This window comes from Nannobrachium achirus, assembly GCF_963921795.1.
Source record: "Nannobrachium achirus genome assembly, chromosome: 21".
NCBI lineage: Eukaryota > Metazoa > Chordata > Actinopteri > Myctophiformes > Myctophidae > Nannobrachium > Nannobrachium achirus.
Genome location: NC_137828.1, coordinates 19259119 through 19271319, shown reverse-complemented (window position 1 = coordinate 19271319; position 12201 = coordinate 19259119). Strand labels below are relative to the sequence as shown.

At 45.1% G+C, this 12201-nt stretch overlaps 2 protein-coding genes across 2 annotated transcripts; both read left to right on the top strand.

Annotated features, from left to right (window-relative positions):
• Positions 1-4937: 4937 nt before the first annotated feature.
• Positions 4938-6053, top strand: LOC308306626 (protein adenylyltransferase FICD-like; the record flags this gene model as incomplete). Its single annotated transcript, XM_080751668.1, has 1 exon — positions 4938-6053. One exon carries the CDS (start codon positions 4938-4940, stop codon positions 6051-6053), a length of 1116 nt encoding a protein of 371 aa, XP_080607794.1.
• A 1021-nt stretch (positions 6054-7074) lies between these two features.
• LOC308306624 (protein adenylyltransferase FICD-like) lies at positions 7075-8190 on the top strand (the record flags this gene model as incomplete). The annotated part of the gene is made up of 1 exon (XM_080751662.1): positions 7075-8190. One exon carries the CDS (start codon positions 7075-7077, stop codon positions 8188-8190), a length of 1116 nt encoding a protein of 371 aa, XP_080607788.1.
• Between the last annotated feature and the right edge of the window lie 4011 nt (positions 8191-12201).

Sequence of the window (12201 nt, the reverse complement as noted above, 5' to 3'; positions counted from 1 at the left end):
GTAATTAACCACTGGAAAGAAAGACAGAAGGAAATATAGAACACAGTTTAACATTACCACACTCTTTTGGCCAGAATGGAGAACAAGCGCAGGCTGCAGTTTTTTTTTGCCAGTGCACTGCACAGTATGTACGTCCTTGTACCCCTTATCAGGGGCGGCCTTAGTAATCTGGAGGCCCCTTTCAAGAGCTATTGATGAGGCCCCCCTCGCGCCACTGCCGGCGCACCGAGGCCACAGTAGACGCACAACAATCGCACACAGAAGTTGACTTATAGTCAATGACTGGCTGCTATTTATATATTATTATTATATCACTACATAATGTTATAGCATTGACCTAAATGGCGCTATATTAACAAGGTTATATGATTATTAAAAAGTGTTATATGTGTGTTGCAAGTTGAACGAGGCTTGCTGGCTAGCTCTTGGAGGCCCCCTGGTAGCTGAGGCCCGTTTCAATTGAAACTGGTGAAACATAGCTAAGGCCTCCCCTGCCCCTTATGACAGCATATGTTTCAGTTGCAGTAGTGTGTTTGTTGACCAGCTGTGTGCCGTGGTCTTTTCCACCGAGGAATTTGACAGAATGTTTCCTGGAGAGGGCCTGCATGGGGAAGAGACTAGAACACGCACACTATAACATCATCTCCTATTCTGTCCTGTCCGCCACCAGGGGCGTCACAGGGGGTAGGAAAGTGGGACTGAGTTACCAGGGCCCAAGGTGGAGGGGCCCCAGTAACTTTAGCTATTGAAAAATAGCAGATATACAAGCTCACAGCGCGGCACCGAGTGCCGCGCTGCGAGCTTGTAGATCTGCTATTTTTTGAAAAGTCGTGAAAATGTGCGCAAATCTTTGAATATATGTATTTTTTAGTGAACATTTGTAACTAAAATGTTGCTTCTGGGAGGTCCCTGGAACTAAATATTTTGAGATGGGGGGGGGGGGTCCTTCACATGAAAAAGTTTGAGCATGCATGACTGACATGGAAACATAGGTTTCTTGGCACACATTTTCACGATTATATCTGTAACCATCATCATCAGGTCTCTTGCTCGGCGGCGGGGACGTCGCCATGCGTAGAGCCAATCAGTTTCACCAATCTTCTCCATTTGGGTCGATCCAGTGCTAGGGGCTCAGCATCATCCAATGACAGGCCCACCTGATGTAGGTCCCTGGTGATGGCATCAATCCAGCGAGTGCGTGGTGCACCACGGGGGCGTTTCCAACCAGCGGCTTTTGGATCGAAGTGGAGGATAGCGTATGTAGGGTGATCAGGGGGGAGTCTTTTGATATGACCATACCATCGCAACCGTCGCTGAGCTGCCATAAGGGATGCGGGGGGCTGTTTGGTGCGCTCCCGCAGTATGATGTTTGAGACTCGATCCTGCCATGTTATCCCCTCTATTGTGCGCAGTGCTCTGGTGTCGAAGCCGTCAATTCTGTCTGACAGGGTCTTGTTGAGAGGCCAAGTTTCAGCTCCATAGAGGAGGATGGAGAGAATTGAGCTGTTGTAGATGCGTATTTTGGTCTCTCTTGTTATGGAATGGTGTCTCCACAGCGGCTTCCAAAGAGTTTCCATGGCACTGGCTGCCATGGCACGTCTCAGATTTATCTCTAACACAACACTATCTGTAACAGAGGGACAGAATGGAGTGAGGATGGTGGTCACCATAGGGCTATTTTATTTTTTGTCTAACCACTTAAACCCATTGATGGGGAAAAAGTACTCAAATGTAATGCCAGATGTATCTATACTACCGCAAACTTTGCATGCAAAGTGCTACTTCCAGTAGCCGGCTTCAGTGTGTGTGCGACTCTGTCTGGTAAGTGATTTTGACTGAATCCTTGCCATTGCATCAAACAACGCATGCAGCGGCAAGAGAGATGGAAGATAGTGTACACTGTCTACGCACCACCGTCACGAGTACTTGCTGCAGACTAGACAAGAAGCATTAGAACTATAAACTGGCACGATCTTGATGTGTCAAAGATAGTTAACAAGGAAGATGGCGTCAAAAATGGGCAGAGTTAACCCCCGAATCTTACCTGTGTCGTCACTATGCTCAGAAATGATACTTCGTTGACTGGATTCCCAAGATCTACACGAAATATCTTTCCAATCTACAAGCTCACATATCTTGTAGATCTGCTATTGTTGCCGAACATATACACACCAGAAGAGGGATGCTAGGGTTCAAGTGGCAAATGCTGCCATGCCAACATACAAACGTTTTTTTCAAGAGCATGAAGAGCACAAACATCTCTTTTATCAGCTAGGGGAAACGAGTGAGCAGGGTGAGTTGGGGTGACAACTCTGGCTCAGATCAAAAGAAGAAAATGAAGTACAGAAACAATTGTTTTAGTTTTTCCTGGAGTGAAGTTTGAAACAAAAATCTAATTTAAAAAAATGCTGTTTGGCTGTTTATAATTGCATTGCCACGCTTGACGTAGTATTGAACAATTATAAACAGCCAAAGACCCTTACAGTTGCTGAATACATAGTCTTCTACTGTAGGCTAACATTCGAATCTTGTTGTCCATCAACATACTTTTCTCTCAGCCAACCTGCTTATGTTAATGACCGGCAGACACGTGTAGCAATTTTCAAAGGAAACCACAGTGTCTTAATTACTGAGTTGTGCTAATGGCAGGCCACAAACAGCCTATTGTTTCTAACATAGCACAGCCCCAACACTGAATTATGGATGAACACTAGCAGAGAACCCAACTTTATTTATAAATCACTTATCAAAACAAAGTTACAAAGTGCTAGATGCTGTCACTCGGATAATCAAAAGACATGCAGAATAGAAACCAATAAAAGTTGAACTGCACCTTTATTTTCCTCATCCGCGATACCCTGCAGTGCAAACTATGTTTTGAAAATGTGTTCAAATCTGGTTCATTCAAATAATATCCTCAGCAATTGAGATGCTTTACTGTAGGCCTGTGATGCATCTGCACGCTCAGTTTTGTCGCATGGTCCATGTGACTTTGTTTAAGGACTTTCTTCTTTGAAAGACAAAAAAAAATCACACTCGTGTGAACTGAGCGGTGTGTGTGTGTGTGTGTGTGTGTGTGTGTGTGTGTGTGTGTGTGTGTGTGTGTGTGTGTGTGTGTGTGTGTGTGTGTGTGTGTGTGTGTGTGTGTGTGTGTGTGTGTGTGTGTGTGTGTGTGTGTGTGTGTGTGTGTGTGTGTGTGTGTGTGTGTGTGTGTGTGTGTGTGTGTGTGTGTGTGTGCGTGCGTGCGCGGGCGTGAATGTGTGTGAGTGTGCCTGGCCTCAGTGGCCTGAACAACAGCGCCCCTCCCTTAACATGTGTGGTCAAAAAAGGTACTTCAGGCTACAGACAGACAGACAGACAGACACACACACACGGACGGATACACACACGGCCACGCTATGGAGACGGTGTGACCACCGCTCAAAAAATGATTCATGCCCCTAGGAAACAAACAAATTCTGTACTGGTGTGGTTTCATAATTCCTAGCTCCATAAACTCTCGTACATTGCTCAATTTTTGCATGCTGGGTATGGAGCAACAATCTTTCCCCATATTCAAACACGTTTCGTTTGTGAGTAAAGATTTTATGTGAATAACAGCAGAAGTGTCGTGCTGAGCTGCTGCTGCAGTGTTACAGTTACAGTAGGTGCATCTTTATACTTATATAACAGGATAATAACAGGGCCCCTTTTTCCACATGATGTCAGTTGTTATGGTGGACTTATCATACTCTTGGACATTTCAATAGCTATATGTAATGTGTTCACAATGCTCCTTGTGCCCCTAATTACCCACAGTAATAATGCATGACAGGGCATCGTAATCAGTCCTGTCTCTTTGCTGTGTGTGTGTGTGTGTGTGTGTGTGTGTGTGTGTGTGTGTGTGTGTGTGTGTGTGTGTGTGTGTGTGTGTGTGTGTGTGTGTGTGTGTGTGTGTGTGTGTGTGTGTGTGTGTGTGTGTGTGTGTGTGTGTGTGTGTGTGTGTGTGTGTGTGTGTGTGTGTGTGTGTGTGTGTGTGCGCGTACGTGCGCACGTGTTTGTGTTTGGAGGGAATGATCGATAGGCTTCCCCAAAGAGATGCTTAACTTTTGTCACTGTCAAAGTAATTGTCTGACTTTTAGCAAAATAACTTGACAACAGATGGCTGGATCTTCATGGAACTTGTTAGGACCGATCAGTAGGCTATACCCCAAAGAGATTATTAACTTTTGGTTTGAAAAGGTCAAAGGGGTAAGGGTCACAAATAATTATCAAGGTAAAAACTTGAACTGATTGGTGGATTTCATAAAACCTGGTTCGGATTGGGTTTGCAATCCAGTGGTTTAAATCAAGGTCCATTATTACTTGCGCAAGCACTGCGATCGGCTGGGTATGTAAGTAAAGTATGTATATACCTGTCTGTCTGTCTGTCTGTCTGTCTGTCTGTCTGTGTCTCCTCTTGTTGAAGACCGTAGCCCAATCAGGGACCAGCATCTCTGGCAACGTCATCATTAACAGGCAGTGAGGGACCAGTATTCCTGGTGATGCCAGTGGTGACGTCATTGATCATAATATATCAGTTATTTTTTGGAAGCGGTGATGCCAGTGTTCAGCACCCCTCATGGCGTGCTCTGCTCTTCTTCTTTTGAGTATCATCGTCCTTTTGCGCAAGTTGCCATCTCGACAGAGTGCATTTTTAATTGTGTATCAATTTGGGGGGTCCTGGACATTGAACTGGGGCCCCCCCACCCTGACAAGGGCCTTAGTACAGGAGTTGAGGCATTACATTTAATTTGACTTGGTTCTATAAATATTGTGAAAATACACACTTTCTGACATCATCTCAGATCCGCCATCCCTCCATACTTGGGACAAGACTGATGACGTCATCAACATGATGTCGGATTCACAGAGACTCCAGACTGTTTATTAGACCTGTATTAGACCTTTATGCAGTGATGGCTGCTGCTATAATGTTCTGGCGTTTTGCCAACTGCCGTGTCCTTGGAGGGCTGAAAGACCAGGGCATGGCCCGGTTACGCTGCCAGCATTTACGCTGTCAGCTCTACACTTCCAAGAATGCATCTTCTGCTTTTAATACAGAGACTGTGGAAGCAAAGCAAAGGAAAGCAGCTCTGCAAAAGGCTTTGGAGATGAAAAGACAAGGGAAGAGAGATGCCCTGACAGAGCTTTATGGTTCCATTCTGGAGGAGGAGAAGGATGTTGTTCAAGCATACCCGTTTATCTCACCTTTTCATGAGAGGGCTCTGATGAGCAGAGAGCGCCCCCTCCCTACGGTGGAGGGCATTGACCAACGTCACTTTGGTATCATCGACAGCAAAGTGCGCAGGCTTTTGTCCATTCCCAAGGGTAATTCTGCCCTCAGACGGGAAATGGAGGAAAACCACTACCAGCATGTATACCACACAGTGGCCATTGAAGGTAGCACATTGACTCTAGAAGAGGTCCGCTCCATCATTGAGACGCGCTATGCCGTCCCTGGCAAGCGCCTGAAGGAGCAGAACGAGGCCATTGGCGTAGATGAAGCCATTAAATATATTAAAAGCACCCTGTTGTCTAGAGCTGGAGACATCTTGCTCACAGACATCCTGGAGATCCACCGCAGATTGCTAGGCTACGCTGACCCCGTGGAGGCAGGGAGGCTGCGTAAAGTCCAGGTGTATGTAGGACGCCATGTTCCACCTCACTCTCGGGATGTTGACCGACACATGCAAGAGCTGCTCCAGTGGCTCAACGGTGAGGAGGCCCAGAAGCTGCACCCTGTGGAGCTGGCAGCACTCGCCCACTACAAACTGGCATACATTCACCCCTTTGCAGATGGCAATGGACGTACATCACGGCTGCTAATGAACCTGCTACTCATGCAGGCTGGGTACCCGCCTAGTGTTATTCGCGTAGAACAAAGTGCTGAGTATTTCAGAGCTCTGGACACGGCTGATCGGGGTGACGTCCAACCTTTCATTAGTTTCTTAGCCAGATGCATAGAGGACACTCTGGACACATTCTTGTTTTTTACTGTTGGTTTGCCAGGAGCTACAGTATATAACTACTAGTAAGTAAGACACCTCAGGGTGACATGCGACCTAGGTTGTGCCAATTCATGGCCATCTGGCCAGTGATGTATATGGGACCATACTATGATAGTCAATAATGTTATCTCAAAACATGCCCATATATGGGCATTACCAAATATGGGCATTCCCAGATACGGGTATGTCCTTAATATTGATAACATAATATCCTTAATAATGTCCTTAATATTGATAATATAGGAATCTCCATATGGGCATAAGTTAGTAAAGCCAAGCAGGCCCTTGGCGAGTTAGGGCCTGGGTTTGATGCCTGGGGATCTCCATGTATGGGCATAAGGGGGTAACCTAACAGGGCATCATCTGGGAATGCCCATACTGTATGGACATTTCGGTTCGGATTGGGTTTGCAATCCAGTGGTTTAAATCAAGGTCCATTATTACTTGCGCAAGCACTGCGATCGGCTGGGTATGTAAGTAAAGTATGTATATACCTGTCTGTCTGTCTGTCTGTCTGTCTGTCTGTCTGTCTGTCTGTGTCTCCTCTTGTTGAAGACCGTAGCCCAATCAGGGACCAGCATCTCTGGCAACGTCATCATTAACAGGCAGTGAGGGACCAGTATTCCTGGTGATGCCAGTGGTGACGTCATTGATCATAATATATCAGTTATTTTTTGGAAGCGGTGATGCCAGTGTTCAGCACCCCTCATGGCGTGCTCTGCTCTTCTTCTTTTGAGTATCATCGTCCTTTTGCGCAAGTTGCCATCTCGACAGAGTGCATTTTTAATTGTGTATCAATTTGGGGGGTCCTGGACATTGAACTGGGGCCCCCCCACCCTGACAAGGGCCTTAGTACAGGAGTTGAGGCATTACATTTAATTTGACTTGGTTCTATAAATATTGTGAAAATACACACTTTCTGACATCATCTCAGATCCGCCATCCCTCCATACTTGGGACAAGACTGATGACGTCATCAACATGATGTCGGATTCACAGAGACTCCAGACTGTTTATTAGACCTGTATTAGACCTTTATGCAGTGATGGCTGCTGCTATAATGTTCTGGCGTTTTGCCAACTGCCGTGTCCTTGGAGGGCTGAAAGACCAGGGCATGGCCCGGTTACGCTGCCAGCATTTACGCTGTCAGCTCTACACTTCCAAGAATGCATCTTCTGCTTTTAATACAGAGACTGTGGAAGCAAAGCAAAGGAAAGCAGCTCTGCAAAAGGCTTTGGAGATGAAAAGACAAGGGAAGAGAGATGCCCTGACAGAGCTTTATGGTTCCATTCTGGAGGAGGAGAAGGATGTTGTTCAAGCATACCCGTTTATCTCACCTTTTCATGAGAGGGCTCTGATGAGCAGAGAGCGCCCCCTCCCTACGGTGGAGGGCATTGACCAACGTCACTTTGGTATCATCGACAGCAAAGTGCGCAGGCTTTTGTCCATTCCCAAGGGTAATTCTGCCCTCAGACGGGAAATGGAGGAAAACCACTACCAGCATGTATACCACACAGTGGCCATTGAAGGTAGCACATTGACTCTAGAAGAGGTCCGCTCCATCATTGAGACGCGCTATGCCGTCCCTGGCAAGCGCCTGAAGGAGCAGAACGAGGCCATTGGCGTAGATGAAGCCATTAAATATATTAAAAGCACCCTGTTGTCTAGAGCTGGAGACATCTTGCTCACAGACATCCTGGAGATCCACCGCAGATTGCTAGGCTACGCTGACCCCGTGGAGGCAGGGAGGCTGCGTAAAGTCCAGGTGTATGTAGGACGCCATGTTCCACCTCACTCTCGGGATGTTGACCGACACATGCAAGAGCTGCTCCAGTGGCTCAACGGTGAGGAGGCCCAGAAGCTGCACCCTGTGGAGCTGGCAGCACTCGCCCACTACAAACTGGCATACATTCACCCCTTTGCAGATGGCAATGGACGTACATCACGGCTGCTAATGAACCTGCTACTCATGCAGGCTGGGTACCCGCCTAGTGTTATTCGCGTAGAACAAAGTGCTGAGTATTTCAGAGCTCTGGACACGGCTGATCGGGGTGACGTCCAACCTTTCATTAGTTTCTTAGCCAGATGCATAGAGGACACTCTGGACACATTCTTGTTTTTTACTGTTGGTTTGCCAGGAGCTACAGTATATAACTACTAGTAAGTAAGACACCTCAGGGTGACATGCGACCTAGGTTGTGCCAATTCATGGCCATCTGGCCAGTGATGTATATGGGACCATACTATGATAGTCAATAATGTTATCTCAAAACATGCCCATATATGGGCATTACCAAATATGGGCATTCCCAGATACGGGTATGTCCTTAATATTGATAACATAATATCCTTAATAATGTCCTTAATATTGATAATATAGGAATCTCCATATGGGCATAAGTTAGTAAAGCCAAGCAGGCCCTTGGCGAGTTAGGGCCTGGGTTTGATGCCTGGGGATCTCCATGTATGGGCATAAGGGGGTAACCTAACAGGGCATCATCTGGGAATGCCCATACTGTATGGACATTTTATTTATTTTATCCTTTATTAATATATATCCATATACATTATGGACTTACTATTAACGTTTTCGGCCTGGGATTGATGACATCAGAAATCTCCATATGGGCATAAAAGGGATTTGGTTTCTGGGAATGACCATATATGGACTTTTTGAGCGGTGGTCACACCGTCTCCATAGCGTGGCCGTGTGTGTAGGTATGTTTGTTTGTTAGTTTGTTTGTTTGTATGTGGGTGGGTCTGTATGTAGCCTCAAGCCTGTGTAGTACCTTTTCTGACCACACATGTTAAGGGAGGGGCGCTGTTGTCCAGGCCACACACACACACACACACACACACACACACACGGGGGGGGGGGGGGGGGGGGGGGGAGAACCACCGCTCAGTTCACACGGGTGTGATTTTTATTTTATTTTATCCTTTATTAATAATAATATGTATCCATATACATACAATATATTTTCTGCCCATACATGGAGATCCCTATCTGAACCAGCCACACAGATATGGGCCATGCCTTTGCCATCTGACCAGTGATATATGTATACTGTATCAATCCTGTACGGAAGGAAGGAAGGACAAGCTACGGCATTTCTCATGGTATACTGCGACCTTCGGTCGCAATGAACCAAATGTCTGATGTCTGTCTGCCCAGTGTGAAGTGAGTGATAAACTGATATTTTGAAGGCAAAAGTTACTTAATGTCCCACATCCTGCAAGTTTTTGCGTGGTGAAAATAGCTGATCTGCAAGCAACTGTTTCCGCTACACAGTACGAAGGCAGGGCCTTTAGCCAATGAGGGAGCAGCGTTCTTGGTGACATCACCACCAACAAGTGCAACCTGATATAAATAAAGGCGTAAGCTGGCACCTCGACAGTCCACCCACATACATACAGACAGCACCGAGCAGTACTTGCGCGCTCTGCTGGCACACAAATAGCCACGAGTGCACAAGGCGCAAGTTGGCACCTTGACAGAGTGCAGTCTATAGTTTATTCTGCATTGGGGCCACGGACCACCATTTGATGTGATTTAGACTCTCAGACCCAAAACGTAAATATTTTGTTATCGTTGGATACGATTGTGTCCACAATTCCATGCTGTATTGGTGTACACTAGGAGAGATAACAGGCAAATGTTGACCAAAATAAAAATTCTTTAATTAAGTAATGCAGATGTTTAACAATAACTTAACTTTTTTTGGTACATAAAGATTTGTTGGTTTCATATGCTCCGGGTTTCATAAAAATCATGATGATGATAATGATAATAAATGTTATTTGTATAGCACAAACAAACAAAGTTAGAAAGTGCTGCACAGAGCAAGGTTAAAAACAACATACTGTACAGCAAAGCAGAAAACAAAGTATAAAACAATTTGAAACACAAATATCAACATACAAGAGTGTACTACTGTATCACAAAGTGTACTATCACAAAACAAAAAAAGAACAATTATGAAAAACATTTGGTGCAAAGGTATATGTTTTAAGAAGTTACTAAAACAGAGGCAGGGATGGTGCTAACCTTTGCACCGGCAGTGCATTCCACATCCTGAGTGCCCGATCGCCCCGGGTTACCAGGTTAGTATTTACGACCTTTAAGAGGGTCTTATCTGAGGACCTAAAATATGTGCCCTGACTCACGAGGGGGAACCATAACCCGTATATAAGTAGGGGCCAGCAGCCAGTATAGGAGTGATATGGTCTTGTTTCGTTTTTTTTTGTATTGGTATCTAGCAGCCAAGTTCTATATCAGCTGCAGACTGGATATTATTACTTTTTTCCATTTCCTGAAAAGCAAGGTTTTGGATATACCTTACGAGTGTCTTCAACAGGGGGTCCGGGACCCCTAGGGGGTCCTCAGAGTTACTACAGGGGATCCTCCAAATCTTTGTGTGATAGAAACCTTTTTCTTCTTTTTTATATTAACCAAGAAGTTTAATGTAGAGGTGAAAAAGAGCAGACTAAGTACAGAGTGAAAGTTCAAGTTTATTGAAGTAAAATATTATATATAAGTATTGACGGTTCAAGTGGTTAAATATCTGAAAACACAAATTGACATGAATCCAAAATACACTGAAGATTGCGCTGTCAAACAATGAAACCATATGGAATCTACGAAAAGCTTGTGGGGGTCCCTGCTTCATCTCTCTCAACTAAGGGGTCCTTGGCCTGAAAATGTTGAAGACCACTGCCTTACAAGGTTTTCACGATGACACAGAGATAGGAATGTACAATATTATTTTAAAATAAATCATCTGTAGTATCTGCTTGATTCATAATAGCCTGGCCTGCTTGATTCTCTGCCAGCAGAGAAGATGATTTACGTTGACTGCTTTGGAGGGGCTTCATGTAATTGTCCATTGACAGCGTTAACATTTTGACCCCTTCCTCATGTTGATCATATGACCTGTTCCTTTCTGCTGCACTCAGCTCACATGAAACCCCAAAGCTCAAAGTGCATGTATTTTTTAATTGGCTTCAGCTAAAGGCAGGGAAAGCGATGTCTCTGTGTTCAAATCAGCGTTAAATAGCTGTATATTCAGATGGTAATCATTGCTATAGAGAGTGTTTGTTCAGTAACAGGAATCTCCCCATCTCTCCGGCAAGTAAACAGAAAACACATTTTCAGGTTGGGATTCCAATTTTATAGAATACAAAAGGTTGAGAACCGCTGAGTAGACATAGGAAATTCAAGTGAAAACTGAAATAGGCCATTACAAGACTGACTTCCCCTGGTGAAACCAAAATTTAGTCCCAGAACATTTTAATGTACAACCGATGCTATGCTTGAAAGAGTTGGATATCAGAATACACTTTCCACTTGTCCATTGTTGGATATAAGTTCCGACTGACAATCTTTTTAACGTCATCTCTGAAATACATCTGCTCACGTCGTCACGTAAATTCAGCTACCAACAGAAGTTGATCAGTGGAAAGAATCAGCTCATTGGTGGAATTATGGGTCAGCTGTTGCCCAGGATTGACCACATTAGGCTTCCTTTTAGTCCCCATTAAGTTGCCATGGCGCCTCTGACCTCCCTAGTGCCTCCACTTGCTTCTCAGCCAGTGAATACTGGTCAGCCTCTCCCCAGCCAAAGGAAAAGGAGTTAACTCTTCCTTAACTTCCGAAAAAATGTCTTTGTCGGCTTGAAAATCAGTTGTTGTCGAGAAGCGACACAGTCATACATTAGACTTCAGGTGTCAGGTTCAGCAATATTCCAGAGATTCCCCTGGCTAGTGGCTAGGCAAAGCCTTTCAAAAGCACTGCCAACTGCATACCTGTCAAACAGCACACAGTAATTAAAATGTATACTACTCAAGCAGACGCCTTTCCCAAGATACACCATTGTGTTTCGGCTGGTATAAACGTTAAAGACTCTTATAGTATACTAAATAATTCAGACATTACCATTACTTTATATCTGCTGAAGAAGCAGTTTATTATGCCCTGTCCTTGTCCATTAGCCTCAGTTGTTTATCTGAGCCAGGCAAGGAATCCTATCCTCTCGCAAAGCTCCAGATGCCCAGGCATTAGTGAAAAGGGCATTTGCACGGCTGCCATGAGTGGCGTCAAGAAGGAGGAGAGAAGGGGAGGAGAGAAACCTCCCCTGCACCTAAACCTGCATTAATCCCCCCTGACACCAGG